Here is a 27,479-nt window from a genome sequence, read left to right on the forward strand (position 1 = left end):
CCTCCCACTATCACGACCCGCGCCGTCCCGATAGGAGCCCTCCGTTTCAGGCTCTTCTCGGCAGCTCTGCCAAGTCAATACATGACGTCTGTCCCGGGCAGCCCCGTCGGCGAGTCCGCAAACCGGAGCGGGAGGACGGCGGAGCAGAGCGGGGCACACGCAGGACGGGCAGCCAACTTCAAACTCTTCCGCAACTTCCAGGGGGAAGGCAGCCTGCTCGCCTGCCGACCCGACATGCTTTGCACGGCCAGATAGTACAACTGGCGAACAACAAAGAGTTGTAGCAGCCAGGGCCAGGATGGGGCTGGAGGGGGCGCGTCGCCGCCCAGCATTCGCCTCGGCTCCCGGCCCGGGAAGGGTAGGAAGCAGCCCGCGGGGAAAGTGCCCGGAAGGGCTGGGAAGGCGGGGAGGGGGCCGGCAGTCCTGGAGCTACGGCCGCGCGACCCGGGACCCGGCGAAGGAGTGGCGGCAAGTGGCCGGCCCATGTCCGGGATGCCGCTGGGTGTAGCCCCGGCGGGCGGGCGGACGGGGCGGGGGGAGCCCGCGGAGGCCGGGCCGGCTCCACCTGTGGCCTGGGGGGAAGAGGGGGCCCACGTGTGCCCGGGCGGGATCCCCGGGGAGGGGTCGCCCAACCGGGAGGGGGGGGGGAGAGGACATGGCGCTGCTGTTACCTGGGTTCCGGCCACCGCGGGCAGGAGGAGGCGGCGGCGGCGGCGGTCCTCTCCCGCCCCTGGGCTAGGGCGAAGTCTGGGCCGCCGCCGCGGCCTGGCACGGGGTGCGCAGCGGGCTCCCTGTCGGCCGGGCCGCCGCCGCCACGGCCCCCGGCCTCCCTGCCCCTCCGCGGGGCCGGGCCGCCCTCCCCCTCCTCACGGGCCGGGCCGGCTCCGGCTCCGGCTCCCGGGCGGCCGACCCGCGGCGGGGGCCTCTCCCAGGACAGCACCAGGCTCCGCTCACCCGCCGCGGCGTCCAGCCCTTCCCGCCCCCCGGGCGGCGGCCAAGCTGAGGGGAGGGCGGCCGGGGCCTCGGGAGAGCGAGCGGGAGCACGGACTCCGCCACCCGGGGCGCTCCGTTAAGGCGACGACGACCGGGGCCGTGTTGTTGCTGCCAACTTGTCGAGGGGGGCACTGGGCATGCGCAAACGCAGACCACATCCGGGTAATTTTTTTTTTAACCAGAGCCTGTGTGGCTTTTTTTTCCCTTCTCCTTTCTCCTCTACCCGCTCCCCCCACCTTCATCCCCACCCCCACCCCCGCCTCCCTCCCCTCCTCTGCTTCTCCTGCCCCTGCCTCTATCTCGGGGATTCGGAGCACTCTGCAGCGCGCAGGCGCAGGCTGCTCAGATTGTTCTGTGGAGTCGAACGCCGCCCAGGGCTTCAGGCCTCGAGCCGGGCGGGCGCGTTTAATGAATGGAAGCGGAGGAGGGGCCGCGAGCTCGGCGGACTGGCCTGGAGGGGCCGAGCGGCCCCGCGCTCGGTGCCTGGCCCCGGAGAAGTGGCCGCGCTGTTTCCGTAGCGATCTCCGGGCTCCTGCTTTTTGCTTTCTCCCCAGCGGAAGAAGGAGAAGAGAACTCCTCCAAGGCGCTCCTCCCCACGTCGCCCTGGGAGAAAGTTTGCGGGGGCTTGGTCGGGGAAGTCGGGCGGGCAGCCCCGCTCCTGCCCGCAGGGGCTCGGGGGGTCCGAGCGCGGAGGAGCCCCGCTGCTGGCCTCCAGGGTGCGGGACACGTAGGTGTGTGACTGGAAGCGCACGGAAGGCCGTGTATGTGCACCGTACGCGCTGCGGTGCCCATCTGGGAGCTCCCACCCGCAGATGTGTCGTGCGTGGACGTACCCCCCATCACCTCAGCAGGGAGTCCATGCCAGCCACGTGCTGGGCACGGAGCTGGAGGCACAGAAACAACATTAATAGTCCGTTACCTTGAATGTGGCAGCATCGCAGAGTCACCATTTATACCGTGAGCAGAAGATAATCCTTATGTATGTTCCTTAGCAGCCAGTTAGGGGTAGCCAGGTGGTGCGGTGGGTAGAGCACCAGCGCAGGAGTCAGGAGGACCTGAGTTCAAATGCCAACTCAGACACTTGACACTCACTAGCTGTGTGACCTTGGGCAAGTCACTTAACCCCAATTGCCTCATCCTGGGTCATCTCCAGTCATCCTGGTGAATATCTGGTCACTGGATTCAGATGGCTCTGGAGGAGAAGTGAGGCTGGTGACCTGCACGGCCCTCCCTCACTCAGAACAAAGTCAAGTGCAAGTCAGCTCCCAGTATGGGACTTTGCACAAACTTGAATCAAGAAAAAATGAGAATGGTCCCTCTCCACCCTCTGAACTTTGAGTAGAATTCAACTGAGGAAGATGAGTTCAAATCTAACTTCTGGCACTACATATGTGACACTTAAAATCACATTTCTTCTGTAAAATGAGGGGATCCCCATCGAATTGCCTTCTGAGTTCCTTCAGTTCAAGTAGGGCGTGGATGATGGGTTCCAGCAGCAGTTTTATCAATGTCCTAACAGATCTATTTGAGTTAAAAATCCTAATAGCCAAATACCCACAACCTCGCAGAAATTTAGGAGGCAGAAGGTAGATGTTACAAAATAAGCAACTGAACTTCAGTGGATCCCTTAAAAAAAATTTTATTGAGCTTTTTCTGTTTTTGTTTTTTTTTTAGGAAATTAGTGTTCATTTCCCACCCGCCATCCCACCAAAAAATAAAAATTTTAAACCAGATGGTTTTCAGTTCAGCTGATTTTCATTCCTATCCTCTTTTAGATATTTAATGTAGTGTCCCTGAACCTGTTTCCACATGCATAAAATGAATGATATAATAGCACTAACTTCCCAGCACTGTGAGAATCCAATGAAAGCATAAGTAAAGGACTTTGCAAACTTTAACAGATTATATAAATACTAGGGGTTTTTTTTAAGTGTCCATGAGATGTGGAGGCTTTTTTAAAATGTTAGAATAGATTTCTACTCAACTGCTCTCTCCATATCTACAAGTGTACGTATTATCTATGTATATAACATAGATATGGAAACATTTACTAAGCCTCTACTGTGTGCATAGCAAAAAGGTTAAGATTTAGTCTTTGCCCATATAGAATATATATATATATATATAAAACCACAATATTTTAAATAGGCTGAGCCCAGGTGAATGGTGCTTCAGTAGACAGTGGCAAGCAAAAGAGGCTGTGTATCATGGAAAGTGGATAAAGCCAATCCACATTTGGGAAGAAGAGGGTTTTTTAAAATTGTAGTTTAAATAATGTCCCTTTTATATGAGGGCTAGAATGGAGAATTGCAGCTGTACTCTGACCCACAATCCCTAGGGGAAATGTGGGGATTAGGAAGGGAATGAATCAGCCCCACTAGCCTAGCAGGTGATTTAGGGCAGAGGGGATCACCAGAAGAGATTGGTTCACTCTCTTATATTAGACTTCCTAATTCTTAATGTCATTCAAATTCTGAGATTTACAAAGGCATTGGGAGTATAGTGGCATGTGCAGTGGAGGTGGAGGCAGAACACCTGACTAACTGTGGATCCTTGGCCAAGTTACTTAATTTTTTTGATCTTTAGTTTCCCCTTATTAAAACAGGGATAATCACCATACCTGCTCTTTCAGCCTCATAAGTTTACCACGGTAACAAAAATGAGACTATATGGAAAAACATTTGATAAACTGTGAAGAATGATACAAGAGTGAACTACTCTTATTATTGTAGGTTACTTCCCCTAAAACAGGAGTAACACTACCTGTCCACCCCAAAGCCCAAGGTGGGTAGCAAAATAACTGTGAAGCATTTTATAAATTGGGAAGGGGCGAGGAAAGGAAATGTTCATGTAGTACTTAACTGTGTGTCAGGCATTGTGCTAAGGTCCTTTACAAATATCTTATTTGATCTTCCAAGCAACCCTGGGAAGTAGGTGCTATTATCATCCCCATTTTACATTTGAGGAAACTGAGGCAAACAAAGGTTAAATGACTTGCCCAGTCTCACAACTATTAAATGTTTGAGGCTAGATTGCTACATAATTGCAGAATAACAGAGTTTTAGAGTTGGATATAAATTGTTATCTTCTTACTTTACAGCTAAGGTGAACTAATATTCATTAAAGGTCACACAACCAAAAGCAGGATGAGGACTAAAATCCAGCGCCCAAGCCTCTCCATTCCAGGTTCCCTGCACTGTGCCACACTGCCTCTCGTTTATTTATTCAATATTAGTAATTTATTAAAATACCAGCGATAATTCAGTAAAAAAGATGCTAAGATAGTACCAAGTAGGGAGATCTACACTAAGGCTGTGGAATGTCATATACACTGTATGAGCCAGTCCTATTTCCTTCCTTTTGCTTTCTGTTTGAAGAAAGATTTTATAATGATTTAACATGATAAAAGGAACATTGCTGTGGTATAAAAAACAAAAGGCAGCAATAAAACTTTAACAAAAAGGTCCTTGTCAAACTTGGAGTGAGATATTCTTCAGAACACAACTGCTTCAACCTCTGACTAATTTCACAGTTAGTGTCCTGAAGTCTTTTCTTTCTGGTTAAATATTTGAAATAAGAGAGAAACTGAGTAGTTGAACGGTTGCTTATCTGTTCCTGAGAAGACTAGATCAGCTACAGCCTAGGCCTTGGAACCCAAAGCCCTGACTGAGGCAGAGATCATTCCCAAATGATCCATTTTCGGTTGGCACAGCCCTGGAATAAGAATAGTTAGCATTTATATGTAGCATTTAAAAGTTTGCAAGCTGCTTTACATATATTATCTCATTTGCTCTTCAACCCAGGTTTCACCCAGGCCAGTAGAACCAGGTTTGAGGATGACCCCGGGGAAACCTGAGAATGGAACAAACTCAAATCCTGGTAAATAATGGATGTGACCCAGTTTCTTAAGAGACCCCTAGATCAGTCCCTCCATAGGAAAAGGACTAGGCTTATAGATCATTGTCTTCCCCAACAATGCCTTACATGTAGCAGGCATGCAAGAAATATTGTTGAATTTAATTCATAAACACTTGAAGAAATCATGAAAATTAATGCTCATATAGCATTTTAAAGTTCACAAATGCTTTTCTCACGGCAAGCCTGTGAAGTAGGAAGAAAGTAAACTGGGTGTCTCATCTGATTTCATCCCCGGTAGATCAGAGGAGTTCATACCAAAATTCAGAAGCCCACAATCTCTGAGTGACTTAGGAAGCATCAATAATCTTACCAAAAGTGCATAGCTGCGTTCCAATAGAGTGGTTAGCAAATGATTTTCAGTATATTTAATTTTCTTCAGAACATGCAGAAATGAGGGATGGGGAGGAAAATTTTGCCTTTCTCTTTTCTCCCAGCAAACCCCAAAGTAGCCTAAACTAGACACCTGCACTTTCTTACAGTCTTACTACCACAGGCATAAAAAAGAACATTGAAGCTTCCGGAGAAGATGATTTTGTTATTTTTTAAAAAAAAAAGCAAAACAAAAAGCCAGGACTGGCATGCATTGTTTCATCATCCCAGTGACAAAAATATTTCCTAAAGCATATTTGTGGTTGGGATTTTTTTTTTTTTAGCATTCAATTTTGAGAGAGAAAAAGCCTTGCAGCACTAAATTCTGCTTTTTCTTTTTCTTTTTTTTTTTTTTGGTAGCAATTTTTAAAATTTATTTATTTAACTTTTAACATTCATTTCCACAAAATTTTGGGTTCCAAATTTTCTCCCCATTTCTCCCCTCCCCCACCCCAATAAGTTCTGCTTTTTCAAAAGACAGATGATCTTTAATGCTGTACTTAGATTAAAAAAAATCACAGTTGCTAGCTAGAAAGTTTGTGAGTCAATCAAGCATGACCTTTTAAATAATTAAATTGAAACCAGTAGGTTTAAAGTTGGAGAAACTATTATACCAGAATTTCATAGACACACAATATCATACTCCTTCATATGGAGGCAATGTTTGAAGAATAATGTTTTCTAAATAATTTGGAGAAGAAGAAAAAAGTACATCGAATACAAAACACCCACCCTATCCCCCAAAAAGCATCTGATTTCCTTTTGGATTTCTTTCCCTACTGCACTCACAAAATGATGTTTTTGAATTGCCATGGAAAAAACTTACCCCTTGATTTCTCTGCCTTTCCCTCTCTCTCCACCGCTGTCGATTGGGAATTTCTGTCCTTCCCTTTTCCCTTTCCCCATTCACTTTCCTTTGCCTGACATTTCTGACAAGCTTTATCCAGCTGCTGCCTTTTCACTGTCACAGGGGCAGAGAGCCTGCTGTCCCAGCACTTCCTTCATTCCTGTCAGGCTTCCTGAGCCCCTGTGAAATTAGTCAGAACCCTCTGATTCTACCACAGCACACTCGTCTCTTCTAACAAAAGAGAAGAGAATCCAGAGACTAATAGAAGAAAATCACTCAGTGCTTACGCACCTCAAGACCCTCTTTCTTGTTCCCCTGGCAAAACTGAGCTTCTTCCTCTCCAGCTAACTCCCTAATACATGCATATAAATTCAAAGGAAAGGAATGTCACATAACCACCCACAGTGTCACTGCTCCCGGAGGCTGCTGGTTGCTGCAGCTTCTCTGGAGCCTGGTTCTCATGCTAACTAGGGTCTGGCTTGAAAATCACACAGATCTTGCTCAACAAAGATGTGCTGGCTGGATACAAGTCCCAGATTTTTCATCTCCAGATGTGCATTGTAGCAGATGTCATGGACACAGTTATGACTAGCAATTTCTTTTTACCTCAGCGGAGTCCAAGGAGTTCAGAAGTTCATCTGAGAACCCTCCAATCAAAAGTTGCCACAGGGCGCCCTATCTAAAAATGTGAGTCTTGACTCCCAATCCTGCTGTCAGACCACTAAGGCCATGCTCAGTCTGAAAAAGAGCCTGTTGTTGGAATCAGGTAGCAGGGGAGGCAATCTTATTGTGTGATCCTTTTTTAAAAAAAAAAATTTTAATGTTTTATTAAAATCTTGACATTGGATGTCAGTACAGCTTACAAAACTTAGTAATCGTCCATGCCACTTTGAAAAGACTGGCATTGAAATTTTCAGTGGAAGGAGAAGACCCTAAATAACTCTTTTAGGACCATTGGGTAAATCATCAGGGACAGAAACTATGATCTGGTTTATCCTCTTAAGACTGGAATTCCCAACTTTTGGCTCCAATCTTAACCATCCCCCTAAGCTGACCTGAAAGCCTACTACCTCAAAGGGTCACTGTGAGGAATGTACTTTGCAAACCTTAACATAAAGTGTTACTGTTATTACCTTTCTATAATGATAGCTCACATTTAGGTAGTGCTGTAAAATTTGGGAAGTACTTTTTTTACGATCGTGGGTTCTTAACCTGAGGGTCTCTGAACTTTTTTCTTTCTTGCACTTGGATAACTATTTCAATATAATTAGTTTCCTTTGTAATCCTAAAGTATTTTACTTTATGCATTGAGAACCATTATTCTGAAATAGGGTCCCTAGGTTACCCCAGACTGCCACCAAGATCCATCACACACACACACAAAACTAAGAATCCCTGATCTACATTATCTCATTTGATTCTCATAACAATGGGCAAGTTTTTGTTGTTCAGTCATTTCAGTTGTGTCCAACTCTTTGTGATCCCATTGGGGTTTTCTTGGTAAAGATACTGGAGTGGTTTGCCATTTCCTTCTCCAGCTCATTTTACAGATGAGGAAACTGAGGCAAAAGGGTTAAATGATTTCTCAAGGGCACACATTAAGTGTCTGAGGCTGGATTTGAACTCAGGTCTTCCTGACTCCAGACAAGATCTATCCATTGTACCACTTAACTTCCCCTAGGCTGGTATTGCTTATTAATTCTCTTTCAGAGGTGAAGAAATAGACTCAGAAAGGTTAAGTGAGTTGGCTGTGGTCATAAGTAGTAAGTATCAGAAGCAGGATTTAAACCCAAGCCTACCAGTACATCCACCAAGTGCAACATTATCCTAGGTAACACCTCTTCTCCAAAGTTTCAGTGAAACCCTAATTACGCCAGTACTCACTGATCTCCCCCTTTGCTGCACTTCCACAGTGCTTAGAAAGTCTGTCCCACACATTGGAGTACTTCATCAAAAACAACCTGATAGTAATTCATGCATGTGTACTTTCTAGTGGCATCAATGTGGTACAGGGGAAAGAGTGAGAAGGTTGACATCATGGGACCTCAGTTCAAATTCAGACTCTTATTTACTATCTGTGTGACCTTGAGAAAGCTAGCTAATCCTTTTGGTTGCAGTTTCCTCATAAATAACATGAAGAAGTGAGACCAGAGGACACCTTTAAAAAGATCATCTAGTTAGTTTCTTTTTCCAGTTAAAACATTTCCAATTTATCTCTTAATACCACTCAACAGGGTTCAGTAATTCTTATTTCTGTCAGACACCTACAGTAGAGACCAAGTCCAGTAAGGGCACTTGTTCCTTATAGCCTAAGTTAGCCTTTTAAAGGCATCATACCAAGACAATTCTGAAGTACTTATGATGAAAAATGCTGTCTACTTCCAGAGAAAGAACTGATGGAGTCTGAATGCAGATCTAAGCATACCTACCAGTTTTTTATTTTATTTTTCTTGTTTGCTTTTTGTTGGTATTTTCTTTCACAATATGAATAATATAGAAATATGTTTTGCTTAACTGCACGTATGTAACCTTTATCAAATTGCTTGCCTTCTTAATGAGGGGGTAGAGGTAGAGGAGAATTTGGTACTCAAAACTGTAAAAAATGAAGGTTTAAAATTGTTTTTACATGTAATTGGAAAAAAATATTTCTAAAATAAAAGGCATCATAGGGCAGTGGAAAGGGGACTGGATTTAGAGTCAGATAACCTAAGTCTGAATCCTGGCTGTGTAACTTTGGAATGAGTCACATAATTTTCTCTGCGTCTTACTTTCTTCATTTGTAAAATAAGGGGGTTTAACTAGATGGTCTCTAAGATCATTTTTTTTTTCTAATTCTAGATCCATAATCTTATGAACACTGTGACCTTTTGGCTCTGTTCTCTAGAAATATAAGGTAGGACCTCAATTTTCCTATAATCCTGTACTAAACATGACCTTGGTAAAACCCTGAACCTGATCTTGTCCTATGGACTAATTTATACAGGTCATCAGTGCTTGCTACTGTCTAGAGAGACAAAGAGAGAAAGGGAAGGAGAGAGAAGGAGGAAGGGAGGGAGGGACGGAGGGAGGGAGAGAGAGAGAGAGAGAAGTAATACAATTCCGAAGGATAAACAGAATATAAGAAAAGAGAATGTGAGAATCTGTCCAAAGGATGTGGCAATAAGATTACCTGATTGCTATATAATGAAGACAATGGGGGAAAGTTTTATGCAGATTTGTGGAAGTTTCTATTTATTAAAGGGTTTTATGCAAATTTGTGGAAGTTTTTATTTATTGCTTTTGTAAATGGATTATTTAGATCTAAGGAATCCAACTTTGAACCCTAGCTTTGCTGTCTTTATTTTGTTGCCACTGACAAGTGATTTTATCTCTCTGGGCTTCAGTTGCCTTGTCTGTAAAACAAGGGAATTGGACTCTTTCCCTGCCCTCCCATTTTCTTCCCATAGTTCCTAAAGTTCTTTCCATCAATGATATTCTTTGATTATGATATCTATAGAGATGTATATATGATCCCTAGAGTTCTTTCCTCAATTATATTCTATGATTATGACTTGTCTACCTTATAGATAAGCATAAAAATAACAAAAGATTATAGCATGTCAATAAGTATAGATTTTAAAAAGAAACAAGCATTCATTAAATACTTACTATGTGCCACTTTGCAAATATTTTGTCCTCACAACAATCCCAAGAGGTAGGTATTATTATTATCCCAATTTTACAATGGACAGAGGTTAAATGACTTGTCCAGGGTCACACAGCTTGTGTCTGGAGCTAGATTTGAACTCAGGGCTTCTTGACTCCGGGTCCAGTGCTCTAACCACTGCAACTCATTGTTCTGTGCCTCTTTTTTCATCCATAAAAGAAAGTTGTACTAGATTACTAATATTAGGTGTGTATTCAGAACTAATATACATTACATATATAATCAGTATATTATATACAATAAATAATAGTTTAGAGGTGAAAGGGACTTTAGAGATTGCCTGGATCAGTGACTCTCAAAGTGTGGCACGGGGACTCCCAAGACTCTTTCATGGTATCCAGGTCAAGAGGTCAACTATCTTCATAATAATAACATTTTAATTTCTAATATGGTAAATCCCGATAGTTGTAACCCTCATAAATAAAACCTATTTGGAGGATCCTCAATGATTTTTAAGAGTGTAAAGGGATCCCGAGACCAAAAGAAGTTTGAGAACTGCTGGTCGAGATCATCTCTCTCATTTTACAGATGACTTACCCACTGTCATTCAGGCACTAATGGGCAAGGACAGTATTCCCAAATCCAGTCTGCTATTCCAAAGTCTCTTTCCAATATATTTTTCATTACCCTCAGATAATACTTTCCTCTCTAACACTCATAATTAACAATTATCTGTTGGAAGCTTTATGAAAAAGAAAATTTTACTCACCATCCACAATAACTTGTTCAGTTGCTTTCAGGCTTATCTGATTCTGTGACCCCTTTTGGGGTTTTCTTGGCAAAGATACTGGAGTGGTTTGCCATTTCCTTCTCCAGATCATTTTACACATGAAAAAACTGAAGCAAACAAGGTTAAGTGACTTGTCCAGGGTCACACAGCTAGTAAGTGTCTGAAGTCAAATTTGAACTCAGGTCTTCCTGACCCCAGACCCAGCACTCTATCCACTGTGTCACCTTACCGCCCAATAACTTAGCTTATATCAAAACGTAGAAAAGTATCTGGCTGATTTGATCAGAGAGAGCCAATTTATATAATTCAGACCATTTCGGGGTGGGGGGGGGGCATGGTGCTTAGTAATCAACTTGGTCATATTTCTACTTTATCATCTATGTACAGCAGTAAGTAAACTAGAGCCTGAATATTCACAACAGTAACCAGAGACATGCACATGCTGAGAGGTTTGTTCCTGTACTTTGAATGAAACCATTCTCCTTTGTTTCTTCTTCATAGACTTTGTTTTTGTATTTACTTCTGGTGCTCCCACGATCTGATAACTTTCATTACCAAGGCACTGATAGGATGTGTATTAGAGTCAATAGAACACTGGCCTTGGGAGTTACAAGAGACTGGATTTGAATTCCATCTCAGATACCTGCTAGCTGTGTGACCAAGAACAAGTTCACAACTTCTCTGATTCTCAATTATCTCATCTGTAAGGACAGTCCCTACTGTAGTGCTGTGAGTCCATTAAGAAAATTTATGTAAAGTGCTTGATAAATGTTAAAGCATCATATAACTTTAGATTCAGCTAGGTGATATAGTGGGTTAGAGTTCTAGATCTGGAGTCCTGAGACACCTAGGTTTGAATTCATCCACATCACACAAGGTTAAGTGACTTGCCTGGTAAGTCAATCAGCTGGTCAGTATCTGATGCCAGATTTTAATTCAAGTCCTTCTAACTCCAGGGCCAGTGCTCTATTCACTGTGCCATCTAGGTGCCCTCAGATGGGATTTTGTAAAATGTTTTATAGGCCTTAAAACTCACCAGAATTACTAGCTATCATCATCATCATCATATGAGTAAGTTACTCAGTGAGTTCTAAACAGTGTAACAAAATGGTAATAACTAAAAGTGGTGATGTCTCCTCCAGTTATGATCCAGTGATCCCTCTATCATTCTTGCAAACAGGAACCTATAAACTGAATATCTCAAATAGGTAGTTTAACATATTGGCTAATAGAAGTCCACGCCCAAGAATAAAGAACCAAATTTTAACTTTTCTGCTGCATGTAACTGTACCAACATTTTAAGGTAGATGGACATGGCAACAATAATAGACGTTAGCCATTGCTGCAAAACACACCTAAAAATGGCCTCCAGAAACCAACTTCTCTTCATTCCAGAGGATTACAGTTCTTTAAAAAAAATCCAGATATGAGCCAGTCAGAAATGTCTAGGCCCCCACCCCACCCCCATAACCATCTGTGAATAAATTTAGAGCAGATGGGAAAATTAAAGACCAGGACAAAGCTTACATCTGCTAACGAATTAATACAGTGAAGTCAAGTAACTCAAATATATTACTTGTCATTGAAAGAATATTTACAATACATGAGATGAGGCAAAAAGTGCCAGACAGCAAAAAATCCCACTCTCTAGGACCTGATGGCTCAAGTTAGCCTTCTTAATTCCATTACCTTCCCTCAGTAAATTTTTTCCTATTTATCCTGCATACAGTTTGCTTCATATATATTTGTTTGCATATAGTCTTCATTAGACTGTAGTTGGCAGGGACTGTTTTTTGCCTCTTTTTGTATCCCCGGCATTTAGCACAGTGCCTGTGCTACATACATATATATATATATATATATATATGTGCCTACATAGTAGGCATTTAATAAATGTTTATTGTTGATCAATTGATTGAAAAACATTACGCGTGTGGAGAATAACCATAGGGCCCTGCCACTGTGATTCACTTATTAATATCCTCAGGTTGTCTTAGGTTTACATTTGGCACTCAGCAGATACTAACTTTGCAAAGTGCATTATAAACATGAACATCACAAAGAAATGTGAAAGAATTTTTTTTACTCATAGGATCACATCTTTAGGGATAAGAGATTGAGAACTGCAGGATGGTTCAGTGGAAAGAGAGTTCCAGCTTTGTAGTCAGAACACCTGAATTCAAATCCTGCTTTGGATCCTGATTTATATCTGTGACCTTGGGCAAATTAATTAATCTCTCTGGCTCTCAGTTTCCTCATCTGTAAAATAACAGCAGCCAGACCTTTGTGGTCTCTTCTAAATCTGTGTCGATGATTTTGTGATCATATGTTGTCTCCCCAAGTAGATTTGAATACATTTAGAGCAGGAACTGTGTTTTTGTACCTAAGACACTTACTATAGTGTCAGACAGTGAAAATGTACTACTAGATCATGTAAATACTATATGAGAGGGAAAAGAAAAACCTAGCAATTCTTGACTATAGTAAATAATCTAATACTGAATGGTTTTTGAGATAATTAATAAAATATTTATGCCAAGTTAAAAGACAGTTGGCCAATCCAGAGGCTCCCCTGCTGGCAAAGTGGCACCTTATGTCTATGGTTTTGTGAATTTTAAAAAAAAAACATTTTGCAACATCATATTTCTATTTTCTTAAACCTAGAAGAGTTTTAAAATCTACATTGCATCCACACCTGGGGCAAGAGTCTTTCTCCATCAAATGAGATAATATTTGGAAAGTGCTTAGCATAGGACTTGGCACATGGGGAGGGCCATATAAATGCTTATTTCCTTCCCTTCCTCCCCATCACCACAATCCTAAGGAATCTTGGTAGAGAATCAAGTAGGGGTAGACTAACGCCTTGGTTCTGTTGGATGTCTCCCATAGCTCCATGAGAGTCAAGAAGGCTCCTGATAACCTCCAGAAAAGGGGAGAAAACAGGGATGTAGGAGAGGGAATCTACTAACATTGGGACAGTATTCTGTTGGAATCTTCATCTTGATATGTGAGACTAAAGGAAGGATGCTTGGGGCAGGATTGTTTGGGATAAGATAGGCGATAACATAAAGAATGCTGTTGTGGATTGAAGAAGATTAATTGTCCTAGGATTGGCTTGGAACCCCTAAATCCATAATCTTCGTGTTCCCTGGCTACTGTAGACGCTTCCTGTAGACTATCAAGCCAGTGTTCTTTCTGCTTTACCATGCTGTCACTCATCCCCTCTTGTAGTTCCCAATCTGTTGTCACTCCTCAGCATGTCCCTTCCTTAAGACTTTTCTTCCCTCTTAGGAGCCCTTGTGTCCTGCACAAGACCATCTCAGGAGATAGTATGAGAAGGACAATGCTTGTATTTTTCTCTCTAGCTCTCCTTGGGTGGAGGGAGGAGTAAAGTATCTTTTGATGGGGGTTGTGGGCTACTTCAGCATTGGGGCAACATCCTGCATGATCCATACATCCCTAGATAATGGAGTTTTAAGAGATACCTGTGGGCCAGTTGTGCTGAATAGGGCTATTGACCTCAGGACTGGTAGGAATGGGCTACTGATTTCCACTGGATCCTGTTTATCCTTTGGCAAACATCTCTATCCATGTAAGTCACTTCCAGCACCTTGTAATTTGAATCCAAGCAATGATCTGCTGGTGTCTGTCAGGCTTATACAGCTGTCACTGATACTGGTAAACCAAAAAGAGTGACCTCGGGTGAGGGAGGCCTGGATCCATCTTGGTTGGGGAGGGATTGTATTCAACATAGAATGGGTAGCCCATATGAGATACTGACAATCTCTTTTCTGGTAATGCTAAACTAAAAGTTATCTGGTTCTACCTGGGGCTGGCCAGGCTGCAGATACTGGAAGGTGGGGGAGAGAAGGAAGATTTGGATAGCTGGGACATTTTATCCCCTGCTGTTTCCCCTTTTACTTGTATGTAAGCAGATTCAATCTCCATACCTGCCGTGTCTGCCGAGTATATAATTAGAATGCTGACATCTGAGCAGCAGGGTATCTCAGCCAGCTTTATTCAGAGGAAAGTATTTTTAACGTTGGATAAGCTTGGAGATATATCTGAGACCCCGATTTCCTTTTTTTATTATATGCCTCTCCACTCCAACCTACCTCCATCATAATTCCTTAAATAAAGAAGATACCCCATTATCAGTTGGGTAACTAGGTATCACAGTGTATAAAGGGCTTGGAATAAAGAAGACTCATCTTCACAAATCTGACCTCAGACACACACTAGCTGTGTGACTCTGGGCATGTCCCTTACCTCTGTTTGCCTCAGTTTCCTCATTTGTAAAGTGAGCTGGTGAAGAAAATGGTAATCCACTCTATTGCCTTTGCCAAGAAAACCCCAAATAGGGTCACAAAGAATTGGACACAACTGAAATATCTCAACAACATCAATTAGGCTGTCATAACCTTTTACAGAAGTAGGGAAAATTTAATATATGTCCCTTTAAAGAAAAATCTTGATATGTAAGGTTTGTTGGGGTTTTTTTTTTTTTTTTATTTCTTCATCTATAAAATTATTCTTTCCCCCGAAACCTCCTTTTATTTATTTATAAATTTATTTTTTGGACATTTTAAGTTCCAAACTGTCTCCTTCCCTACCCTGAATCCTATGATTCTTTTTTTTTTTTAACACTGCAGAAACATTTACTATTCAGATTTTACAGAATCAAGTGGAAATAACAGCAAATAATACAGTATCATGTTCAAAATCAAAGGTGTTGTATACTCATGACAGAATTGTACAAGTTTTGTGATTTATCATACACACAAATGATGCAAATTTAGATACTTCAGCCACGAGGCTTATTGTGAATCTCTTAAATTTTCACAAAGACGATTTCATTGCCAATGAAATTTAATAAAGAATTTTTTTCATACTCAAAATTATATCCAAAGTTAAAAAATGTGGCACAATATTCCATATATGCCCAGTAATCATATGTGACTGTTGGATAAATCACAATGCTAAATGCCAAAATAAAATGGTTTGATTTATCAAGTTTCTAAACTGTGTAAGGTCTATTACCATTTTATTTCATTCACCTCAAAAAATGGTCAAGGATCCCCAAATCTGAAATTAACAGTAATGTTGACATAGACGCCACTCAAAAAAGTAACAAACTCAAGTCAACGGAAGAGGCCTATTTTCCCTTCCTTTCACATTGGTATTACCTTTATCAACTGGTACAATAATTTCTGTCAGTTATACCATCAGGGCAATATTTTTTATTAAATTATGAAATGAAATAAAAGACTGAACTGAGACAAGCTTATGCTTTTGAAAATGGTATATAATCAACAATGCTGTCAACTCATCATAGAACTAAACAATAAAGGGCATTCGACAATTGCCTGGCATGTGAGCTGAAACGAAAAAAACAATGCCATTAGGTCCATAGAATAAAGATTCTCACAGGTAGCATATACCAGTAACATAGTCTCCTAAAAATAAACATGGAAAAGTGAGCACTGTCATCACATTATTTTCCAGTGACAAACTACTACATGTCATGAATTCTTCTGCTAATATGTAAAATTTAGAAAATAACTTTCTACAACTAGAAAGGTATAATAAACCCTTTCATTTCCAACAACTTTCTCTAACATATATACCTGTCCCATTTTAAAAGACTGAAACAAACCACGGGAATTAAGAAGGATAATTGACCATCATAAGCAAGGATTCACCCCCCAGTAGATTAAAAGTTTTTGTCTGTAGTCAAAACATCCTGAAGTAACCTTTCTAAAAAAGAAACTGATCTTAAAGATTAGTGTACTAAGACAATAAAAATGTAGTATTATTTTCAGGTTAAATTAGGCTTTGAGCAGTAGCTTACAGAGTACTAACATTGATTTTCTGGCATACTTACTAAAATTATCATACTTAAACCAACAAAATTATTAATGTATTCAGTTTTGAAAGAAGCTTGCCTTAAGTTTTCTTTCCATATGCAATGTTTTCAATATTTCAAAAAAAATGGCTGCAATCAGATCCACCCATTTATAATAAAATTAAATACCACTGTCAGTTGTCAAGTGATTCTATAAAAATTAGAAATTGGGTTTGGAAAAGAAATGAGTCTAGTACACAGCGTCACCCCTCATGTATAAGGGTCCAGTGGTGGAGCAAATTTTAACTTTAAATAATTGGTTCCACTTCATCATTATTAAACACATTTCAGACTTTGGCAGGCTAAAGTATGGGCTTAAGGGCACTTGTTATTCACTTGGTAAAAAAATTGAAGGTCTAATACACAAAAACTTTAGGACTCTTACCCGCATTACTACCACACATATACAAACTTCCACATTGAACACCAACATTACAACTACCACAGTGTTTTAAAAATTATGAAATAACTAATCCTGGCCAAGGGTACTTTAATTCTGAATTTAAAAAATGAAAGTTCATTACTTCTGAGTGGTGTGGTGAATCTTTATGATTCTTAAGAAACCATTTTTATCCTCATGCAAAAGTGCAATTTGTCATCCAGGAAGGAATTAGCTTAGCTAAATGCCACTTATTACAAAAGAATTGTGGATAGGAACCAATGAGGAATCTACTCTCATTTGCTGTAGTCCTCACCAGAAAATAATAATAAAAATAAAAATTTGTATTTAGAAACCATGTTTTGACAGTTCAAAGTCATCTGACTTGAGGGCCTCAGAACTCCTAGTTCTCTGAATATCTCAGTGAGGCAGGTAGGACACCACTTCCACTTCCTTGGCCTCAACAACTTGGTGTGTCCCAGCCTCTTTCCACACCTGCACTCTGATTGTTGTCTCCCATGTAGCTGTCTTCTCCTACTCTACCATCTATTGATATCCTATCCTTTCTTCAAGATCAAGTTCCCCCTAAGAGGAAGAATGTTCTTTTTGTTCAATGCTTTAAATGTGAGAAAAGAGGAAATAGGAGAATTTATCTACAAGCACAAAGTAAAGCTGGGGAATTGTGGAAAATATAGTGGCAAAATGTTAGGCTTTCCTAAAGAAATCAGAAAGTTCTTCCACTCTACTTCAAGCATGATGCCTGTTCACCTTGCTTCAGCCAGTAAAGTGCAAAATTCCAAGAATTAGCAATATTTTCCCTTTAGCATTTCTGTAAAAGAATCACCTGGAGGAGTGATAGATCTAGAAAGGAACTAGCTCTTACCACTGTGATCTTATACCTATGACAAGGAAAAAAAAGCCCCTCAAAAGAGATATTTGTAAAGCGTTTAGTGCAGTGCCTGGCATATAGGAGGCACTTAATAAATCCTTGTTCCCCTCTCCTTTCTTCCCTCCTCCCCACCAGTATGTGCTCATCATGGGCCTATCTGAAGCTATTTGAGCAAAGCTAGATGACAAATCCTAAAATGACTTAAAGGGAATTCAAAGAAAATGCCATCACATTGCATGGGGTGGTTGAAGGATAGGATGAAGCTATTTGTATTGGGAATGAAAGATAATGAGCCCAGGACTTAAGCATCTTGGTAGAACAGTGTTAGAAAGGTCACTAATGATGCATACATTTTGGCATATCAAGATTTGCTGCATATTAAGAGGGCTGCAGTGGACATTTCTTGGGCACCTTGCTAAGGCTATAATGTACCTATAAAGGTGCTCCTATTTAGGCTGGCAGAGGAGTATGGAATTCTAAAGCTTGAAGAAAGTTTGAGGGTAGGGGAGCATTTCACTTTATAAAGTAAAAACACCTCTCCCATTCAGCCCTTCCTCTGTCCTCACTGGTCTACCAACCCAGTTTGAGTTCCTATCGATTAACTAGACTATTCCAACCCTTATTAGTCTTTTACCTTCTCCCCTCTCACAGCAGCTATTATTCACACAGCTGCCAAAATAATCTTCCCAAAACAATATCACTCCCTATGCAAGTCTTCAGTGGATCCCTATTCCCTCAAGGACAAAATACAAAGTCCTCAGCAATCTGGTACCAACTTTCCTGTCTTGGCTTCATGCCCTATACACTTCAGTCAATCTGGCCTACTTTGTTTCTTCTTTTTTGGGGGAGGGGGGAAATTGGGGGTTAAATGACTTGCCCAGGGTCACACCTTGCCCAGTGCTTGTCTGAGGCCTCATCTGAACTCAGGTCTTCCTGCCTCCAGGGCTAGTGCTGTAGCCACTGCACCACCTAGTTGTCCCTGCCTATTTTGTTTCACAAATGCAGAATTTCATTTTTTCCCTATGTGCCTCTGTCCAAGCTGTTTCATGTGTCTGGAATGCACTAACTCATCTCCACCTCTTAAAATCCTTTTCTTCAAAACTCAGCTCAGGAGCCAGCTAATAAGAGAATCCTTTCCCAATTTCCCTACAGTGCTTGCTGACCCCTCAAATTATCTTAAACTCATGTGTTTACATGTTATATCTTCCTGGCAGAATGTAACCTTTTTGCAGGCAGGTGCCACTTTCCCTCTGTATGTCCAGCACCTAGCATAGCACCTTGCAAGGGAAAAGAGACATGGAATTCATTGCCCTATATAAGTGGGGCAAGTAAGAAATGCAAATAGTTTCAAGAAGCAATGAATTTATGGAATACAGTTGTAGATTATTAATGGGAAGTCAGAGATGTTCTCAGAACATTTCTGAGCAAGAGACTTTGAAAACTACCGGGCTCACCCTTGCTGCCAGTATTAAGAGAATAAGACCAGGGCACTAAATGAACCATAGGTTTCTTATGGACAATGAATATAATCATATGTAATAACTAACACAAGCCTGATTATCTTGTGTCTACAGGGACATGGTTAATTTCAGGTGGAAAGTCCTAAAGATCATCTTGGGAATAACCACATCCTAGGAAACCCAACAGATAATTCTTCTTTCACAAACATTACTACAGCACAATTCTGCATGCATGACCTCAGCAAGCCACAAATGAACTCTGGAATGCTCATAAATGGTGCAGGCCTTATGAGCAATAGCTTTAATAGAGTGTGCTCTCATTAAAAGTAGCTGTTTTATTTAATAAATGTTGTTCAGTTGTTTTTCAGTCATGTCTGACTTTTTGTGACCCCGTTTGGGGTTTTCTTGGCAAAAGATACTGGAGTGATTTGCCATTGCCTTCTCCAGCTTATTTCAGATGAGGAAACTGAAGCAAATGAGCTTAAGTGACTTGCCCAGGGTGACAAAACTAAGTGTCTGAGGCCACATCTGACTCCAGAAGAAGTCCTTCTGACACCAGGCCAGGTACTCTATCAACTGCGTCACCCAGTTGTCCAATAATAAATGTTACAGCAACCAAAATAGCTAGATTTGAAATGTCTCTTCCAAACCAGCATCATGAGATTTCTAAAACTGTCAGCCTGTAATAGCCCACCTTACAGAGCTCAGCCCATGTACTCAATAGACACTGTAGTTGTTGAGTTTAATTTGGAAACCAATATGCTCTTCAAATCTAGGTTGATTCTATAACCTATAAGATTGATAACTTGGAATGGAATAGTCCCAGGAAGAAATCCATACTAGGGAAATCTTACCAGGACTCACTGAGTCCCTGACTGATCAAGTTAGAGATCCTAGAACTCAGGATGCTCTCTAAGTAAGCCCACAGATCCATGAAGCTGCAAATGCTATACACCACAACATGGGAACCAATTACCAGTATGAACTATGACTCTGAAAATTTAAGTCAATAAAAGACGCTAAGTTACTGGCAAAGGTGAGTGGAGGTGACTGCCAATATTAAACAATGCAAATTACAATATTTAATTCTGTGCAACACGGGAAGAAAAGAGGATTCAATCAATCAACAACTGTTTATTAAGCAATTATGTTTTAGGCTAAGGACTCAAAACTTTTTGTGTCATGGACACGATTTTTTAAATGCATAAAATACATTGTAAAAGAAACCAATTATATTGAAATACAGTTATCAAAACAGAAAACAAGTTTATAGACAGGTTAAGAACCCTGGTTCTAGATTACAAAAACAAAAATTCACAGTCCTTGCTCTCAAAGAGCTTATAATCTATTTTAAGAGAAAACAACATGTATATCCAGATATATACAAAACAGTTGATTTTAAGAAGAAAGTAGGAGCTAGGGGTAGGAAGTATCAGGAAAGTTTTCATGTGGAAGGCAGCATTTGAGCTAAATCTTAAAGGAAATTAGGATTTCTAAGAGGCAGAGGGAAGGAAGCAGTGCACTGCAGGCCAGGGGGACACAGAGACAGTGCACAGAGGGCCATGGAGGAGGCACAGTAGGCATGAGGGGAGTAGCAAAGTAACAAGGTTGGAAAGGTGTGGTGGGGCCAGGCTGTGAATAGTTTTCAATGCCCAATAGAGAGGAGTTTATATTCAAGCCTAAAGGCAACCAGGAGTCTGGAATTTACGAAGCAAAGTAACATTGTCAGTAATTTGGATGTATGCAGCCTTGTGATGGAAGGCTCCCCCAGTACAAAAATATATCCTCCCCTCATTAGAGATTTATTTGGAATAAGAGGGAAGAGGAAAAGGAGGAGGGAGATAGTAAAGAACAAGGAAGAAAATTTCAGTTTCATAATTCTGCCTCGGTTCTGGCTAGAAACTTAATGTATCACTGAAAATCCTTTCCAGATTAGGAAAGCCTATGTGTCACCTTAGCAGCATGGGCTCTCATGGTCCATTCCATTCTGCCCTTCACCTCCTCAAGAGGCCATAAATACTGAAGAGCCACAGGTCATGGGAGGGTCACATGCCTCTTTTTCTTATTTTTATCTTTGGATTCCTTTTGGGACTCTCTTAAACTTATTCACCAGAATATTAGGGCCTCCTGTGTAAGCTATATATTTAAATAACACCTACAATTAATACACTAAAGAAACCTGCAGGTCAGTGTCAGTTGCCATCAACATGAAGTTTCTTATGGAACCTTAATGGTGGTATGTCATCTGCAGCAGAAAAGCAGTGATCAAAGTTCGTATTTTTAAAAGGTCCACTGGATGACGTGTTGCAAAGAGGAAAACAGAACCAAAAATCCAATATAAACAGTGACTGAAAAGGAACCAGACTTTTGTTGCCTCCCGCTGCTCTTAGGTAACAAAACTGTTGAACATGCTGATAAATCTATTTTCAGGGAATGTACTTGAAAAGAGAGAGAAGCGATTTCTCCTCTCTCTTTAGGGCAGAGCTTGAGCATTACGATGACACAATATCTAGTTTCATTTCTGTTTTTTCTATTTTACATTGTAGCAGCCACAGAGATCATGTTCTGCTTACTTTACTTTGCATCAATTCAGATAAAGTCTTTCCAAGCTTCTTCATAGTCACTGTTTATTACAATGAAGAAACATTGTATTACATTCATGTGCCATAATTTGTATAATGATTTCCCAGTGGAACAGCATCCATTTTATTTCCAGTTCTTTGTTATGAATGCTATGAATATTTTGGTATATATCGCAACCCATTTATTTCAAGAAATATTTGATTATGTGAAATATGCCAGTCCAAACAAATAATTCCCACAGTCTCTTGTAGTTTCTTTATAACAGAGATTGATCCAGATATTAATTCTAAAACCATTCAAGTTAACAGTTTTGATTCATCATTTATATTTGAATTTAAACACAAACCAAATTAAATAAGAGTTGTTAAATTCAACCTTGTGCTAAGCACTTCAGCTAACATATAGCAGTTTTGAGTTCTTATATTCATCCTCAAATGTTTTTTTAAGATTTCCCTTACACCTCTTCTCTTTTTCTGCTTAGTCCATTGTTAAAAGAAAACAGTTTTCTCTGTATTTAGGTGATGCCAGCAAAAACATTGAGCTGGTAGGGGGAGAATACTGGATCAAACTCATGGGGACAGTTAAACTACAGTTAAGTATCTAATCAGGTCACCATTTAATCAAACTGGGACTTTAAGAAGGCTGCTGGTGTTAAGAGCCACTCTGAGTAATACCATTAAGGCCACACAGGTCAATTCAGCAATGTAGCCCCACCCCTCCTAGGATTATTGGGCCCAAAATAATTTCAGACAGAAATCTGGAGAGTAGGCTCAGTTACAAATTGGCACATGAAAACATACTCAGGTAATGTTGATAGTTTTTTTCTTTGGAATGTCAATCACCATAAAATCCTCTGCCAGGGTCACTTCTTGGAAATCCAACACAGATTCTGCTTGCTTTTTTAATTCTCTAATATCATCTGTTTCTCCTTCTCCAGACAAGAGAGGTGGTTTGTACCTCTGACTGAAATGAGTGAGAACCAGTCTCTTGACTTTGCACAACTTGGCAAACTCTGCCGCCATACGTGGGGTGCTATGACCATATTCTTTCGCTTTGTCCATGTGAGTATCATCTAGGGTGGCTTCATGAACCAAAAGATCTGCCTCAAAGCACAGTTTCACTCCTTCATCACCTACAACCCCAGAGCAGTCACCCAAAATGCATATTTTTCTTCCAGGAACAGGCTTTTCTAAAACGTCTTGGGGAGAAACTTTAACTCCATTTTCCAAAACGACAGTAACTCCATTTTTCAGTTTCCCATAGGCAGGACCTGGCGGAACACCTAATGATGAAGGCAGATGTGATTAAATCACAAGAATGGTATTTACAACTTTTTAAGAATGTTCCACTCTATCATCATCACAAGTGTCAAAGAGAAAAGGTATTTGATTCTTCTCACAACTGTGTAACCATTAAAAAAAAGTATAAGAAATTAGGATTAATTCCTAATCAATTCTGGCTATTAGTGTTAATGGTTCCTCTTCCACACGTTATATGATGTTTTAAGCATCCAAGTCCCCTCTGGGATCTCATTAAAGCAGCCACAGCAGCCTCGTTTCCATGCCCTGCATGGAAAGGAACACAGAATGTGCCTCTGTACATGTACCAGTTAATCTCTGCATTACACTGGTCAGGTAATGAATGCTATATAATCTACACCTAACTGATGCACAAAAATAACAGATAAAGTAACTCTCTTGTGTGACCGACTTTCAGAGCACGGTTGGGAGGTTGTCTGATCACTGATCCTTCATTCCAAATTAGTTATAACCATCCCACAAACTGAATAAAGGCATAACACTTCATCTTTTTTGTTGATACATAAAGCCAAGCATCACCATAAAGGCCACTGTCACATCAAACTGTTACAGAAGGTCAATGATGATTCTTAATGTTGTTGCTATGCAGCTCCATTTCACCTAGCATTGTGCTGTTTGGAATCTCTCTAATGAAGTTAGGTGAGGTGTGCCTGTAATAACTGCAAACATGTACAGCACAAATACTATTTAAAAGTCAAGGTGGTGAATCTGTACAGTCTTTTGGCAGCTTCTTCTAAACAAACAAAAACTAGGATGCAGTTCTGATAATGTGTTCACATAATTATATAGTCTGCTGCTCCAAAGGGACTCCTGACTTAAAAAAAAAAAAAGTTCCATAGCTCTGCCTCTACAGTAACAACACCCCCCTCTCCCCACAGCCCTCCAATGTTTACACACGTTTGGCTTTTGCTCTGGCAAGTACTTTAGGCCTTCTGGAATTAAGTCTTTAATCAATAAGCAAACTTCCAGTAAAGAATTTTAGACATGATTTTGCTTGAATGCTTGGGTGGCTGATGAGACAGGCTGGCTCACAGCTGCATTGCAGTTTAAACACTTGCAGCAGCATCGAAGATCACCCTAACGTAATTAATGGGCTACAAACTCACTTACTTACCAAGGTCCTTCAGTTTCTGTGCATTGAGTCTACCTGGACGTTCCTTCTCTGCCACTGAAAAACCAAAGGATGGAATGCGATGGAAGAGGCGAAATGCTTTTACAAGAAACTGCTCATCATTGACCAGTACGTAAGAGCCTTCAACTGAGTCTAAAAGGATCGTTCTCCCTTGTATTTCTTTGGGAGGGCTGTCAGTTCCATCTAGGTAGGAGAAGTCTTTTAATTCTCCAGCGGGGCACTGATCTTCTGTGGGTACCAACTCATGGACAACATAGGGGAAGGTCAACTCTGAGCGAGAGAGCTCCATGGTTTTCCAGATGAAGTTCCGAAGCCCTACAGGCCCATAAATTTCCATTGGTGGTTTAGAAGCACTGGGACTGCTCTGGAGACTGATAGTACAAAGAAGACCAGGAAGGCCAAAGAAGTGATCCCCATGAAGATGAGTTATGAAGATCTTTGTAATTCTCCCTTTTAAAATGAAACAGAAAAATAGGACCATAATTTTATTTAAGAAGGACCAAAATAAAATGACTTGGAAGATAAAAACGAGCAGTGGTGTATAATTAAGGGTTCTGTTTCCCATGATCTCATTCACTGAAGTTAACCGAGTGATTCAGGGATCTTCTTTGTAATAATTATACCGTTCAGCACAGAGTAGCAGATGAGGTGCTTGGAATCCAGAAGGTATGGGTCCAAGTTCTGTTCCTGACACTTAACTAGCTCTGTGAAAATAGGCAAATCATTTAACTTGGGGGCTTCAGACAGCTCACTAACCCTGTAAGTGACAGACAGGTTTCATGTTGCCTTGGTGAAAGAAGTTCCCACACCAATGAAATTTCAGACTACTGACAATTTATTCTAGCTTTCTTTTTTTCCCCTATAAATCCTTTTAAAATTAATTTTTAAAATTTCCAAGCATTTATTCTTTCTCACTCCCAACTCCCCACCCCCACCCCCTCCCTGGGGGAGGCAAGGAGAGAGAAGGGAATTTTTTGTTCTAGTTTTTAAAGTTCTATCATATTTAAAACGTGAAATCTACCTGTGACCTAACATGGCTCAAAACAGCTTTTTTTCAAATGAACACTCCAAATACAATACTTTAGTTTATAATCTGAATTAGGTTGTTCTCTATATGAAACTGCTCCATCACCAATAGCCAAACACTGGAATGGGGTAGGGGGAGGGAAGACAGGTCTACTCTAGGAAAGTATGAGTAAATTGGGGCCTTTGACACAAATACTGTGGTGTATCACTTCCTTTTATTGCCTTTATTTACACTTTTCTTCTCAGGGATGTCTATATTCCCTTTCTCTTGCCTAGGCCTGGACATGTCTAAGCACAATCCAGTCCTTGTCGAGGCAAATGAAGCTTCTGAGGAGGCTGCTAAGACCTGGTCGGAACCTGGCCTCAGCAATGACATCATCAGACTCTTCTTTCTTCTCCATCTTCTCATCTCTCAACAGCAACGATAACTGAACTTAGAGTTATTGAGCAGCTACTGAGATATCAAAAACTAGGAAGACTTTTTGTACTAAGTGAAAAGCTATTTCCCACAGTTTTGTCACATAGTTTTACAAAAGACGTAGCGAGAAGGTCTAAAGAGAAAGACAATTAAGAGAAAGATAATTATAATTATCAGAGGGAGGGAAACAGTCATATGACAGATTGCAAAAAATCAGGACTCTCATTTGGAAAGATTAAATATGGGTGGGCACACAATTAGCCTAAAGTCATAAGAGGGACAGAAATGATGAACTTGAACTTTGTCTACAGAGATAGAAGGAATCTTCGAAGTATGAAAGAGGTAAATTTAAGACAGGTAAGTTTCTAAAGTGAGCAGTAAATTTACACAAACTGCTGCCTGAAAAGGCAGTACAAGATGAAACAGCCTGGGACGCACTAATGGGCAGCAGGTCCAAAATGGGATGTTTAGAACTGGAATGGGTGACAGGTTTCTGATCTCTTAGGAAGACCATGGAAAACAATCACACCTTCCCACAAAATACCCTTGGTGCTTTTGTCAGCAAGTGTACAAGTCTCAGAGCAGCCTTTTTCACGTTCTTACATAAGAAAGGTTTCTCTACTCTTCAGAGAGAATAAGCTTCTGGAGGGTAGCAGTTACAAGAGCATAAATCAAAGCATTCCTTTATACAAATCTTGAAGGCAAAATTCATTTCTAGTCAGAAGAGTATCATACTGTAATGGAAAAAAAGGTCTGGATTTGGAGTCAGAAGACTTGGCTTTGAATTCAGTAGGGGCCTACTACTTATTATCTACACAGCTGTGGCCACATCACTTAACCTCTCAATTTCCTCAACTGTGAAATGGGGACACTACTACTTATGCAGATGGCTGTTTGGGGGTAGCACTCTATATATTATAACATCATACAAGATAGCTGTGGTATAGTCAAACTACACAGACCAAGGTTCAAACCCAGATTTGCTCACTTACCAGCTGCGTGACTTTGGGCAAACAGCTTAATCTATATATGCCTCAACTTCCTCAGCTGTACCACAGGAATAATAATATCTGTGCCACAACTTCAAAAGCCTGTGATTAGGGATCAAAGGAATTAACGGACCTAACTCTGTCTGTAAACTGGAAAGTACTGTGTAAATGTGAGCCATTGCTAGAAAATACCATTCGACAAAGATTCAGAAGGCTCAGGTCCTGGGTATCAAAACCTAATAATTCAGAATTTGTAAAAAACATTTAATAACAGTGACTACTGAAGTACAATTAATAATAAGCAAGTTTGAGATTTATCACTTGAAATACCTGTTAAATGGGAACAATAATCTGAGCATCTACCTAACTTTGGGCACAGGATGTCTATTTTGAGCTCCTTTGGAAGAAGGCATTACACTACAGAGGTCCTAACAACCTCCTCCTTGCAGCCTCGGGCATCTGTGAAACCAACTTTAAAAACTGATGACTCTCCTAGAAAGGCAGGAGACATTGAGTAGAGCTTTGTTCAGGTACTCAAAAGCCCCAAGAAGTGGCCCAATATGGTCTTAGAATAGATAGAGGGCAGGGCACAGATTAGCACCAATAGAGCCTGTTTCTTATAGAGGGATATGGGTGACTGTGGGGCAGATGCCCAAAGGCTAACATGTTATCACATCCCTATAACTTGCCTGCTGGAATTCCTTGCCAGCACTTTCTTGGTTCAGCACCATCACTTCCGCTTTCTCTCCAAAAATATCTCAGTAAAGGATCCTCACCATAAACATAACCTCTAAGCATTAGTTAACTTTTCTCAGG

The 27,479-nt window shown here is 40.9% G+C and overlaps 3 protein-coding genes across 20 annotated transcripts in view; 1 reads left to right on the forward strand and 2 right to left on the reverse strand.

Annotated features, from left to right (window-relative positions):
* The window catches only part of SMAD4 (SMAD family member 4), a 52,535-nt gene extending 51,729 nt beyond the window's left edge, over positions 1–806 (reverse strand). For all 3 annotated transcript variants that reach the window (XR_011966415.1, XM_072606025.1, XM_072606026.1), the window contains exon 1: positions 672–806. The gene's annotated coding sequence lies outside the window, so the exon portion shown is untranslated. The remainder of the gene's footprint in view (positions 1–671) is intronic.
* On the forward strand, positions 1–24,758 carry LOC140501915 (uncharacterized). 14 transcript variants are annotated; one of them, XR_011966416.1, is made up of 8 exons: positions 1–1,155; positions 1,548–1,950; positions 4,797–4,872; positions 6,739–6,814; positions 8,966–9,020; positions 22,717–22,840; positions 23,033–23,160; positions 24,217–24,758. XR_011966416.1 is itself a non-coding variant. In XM_072606033.1 (5 exons), the coding sequence occupies exons 1-4, from the start codon at positions 484–486 to the stop codon at positions 8,979–8,981; spliced, it is 840 nt and encodes a 279-aa protein (XP_072462134.1). In that variant the 5' UTR covers positions 13–483; the 3' UTR covers positions 8,982–9,020; positions 19,311–19,543. The 14 variants fall into 14 exon arrangements, 2 of the variants coding, with proteins under 2 accessions (XP_072462135.1, XP_072462134.1); XR_011966421.1 differs by lacking the exon at positions 1,548–1,950 and adding an exon at positions 19,644–19,760 and having other exon boundaries at positions 12–1,155; positions 22,717–23,160; XR_011966423.1 differs by lacking the exons at positions 1,548–1,950; positions 4,797–4,872 and adding an exon at positions 19,644–19,760 and having other exon boundaries at positions 5–1,155; positions 22,717–23,160.
* ELAC1 (elaC ribonuclease Z 1) overlaps positions 20,311–27,479 on the reverse strand; it is a 17,148-nt gene continuing 9,979 nt past the window's right edge. For all 3 annotated transcript variants that reach the window (XM_072606032.1, XM_072606030.1, XM_072606031.1), the window contains exons 3-4: positions 24,213–24,680; positions 20,311–23,061 (exon numbers count right to left, since the gene is read on the reverse strand). In XM_072606032.1, the coding sequence (XP_072462133.1) occupies positions 22,580–23,061; positions 24,213–24,680 (950 nt within the window). In that variant the 3' untranslated portion in view covers positions 20,311–22,579. The remainder of the gene's footprint in view (positions 23,062–24,212; positions 24,681–27,479) is intronic.

Source organism: Notamacropus eugenii, chromosome 4 (assembly GCF_028372415.1).
Source record: "Notamacropus eugenii isolate mMacEug1 chromosome 4, mMacEug1.pri_v2, whole genome shotgun sequence".
Lineage (NCBI taxonomy): Eukaryota > Metazoa > Chordata > Mammalia > Diprotodontia > Macropodidae > Notamacropus > Notamacropus eugenii.

Coding starts and splice junctions, on each gene's coding strand:
- LOC140501915 (XM_072606033.1), top strand. CDS start 484: ATGTCCGGGATGCCGCTGGGTGTAGCCCCGGCGGGCGGGCGGACGGGG. Junction 1,156..4,796: donor CAAACGCAGACCACATCCGG/GTAATTTTTTTT, acceptor TCTTCAACCCAG/GTTTCACCCAGGCCAGTAGA. Junction 4,873..6,738: donor TGGAACAAACTCAAATCCTG/GTAAATAATGGA, acceptor TTTTTACCTCAG/CGGAGTCCAAGGAGTTCAGA.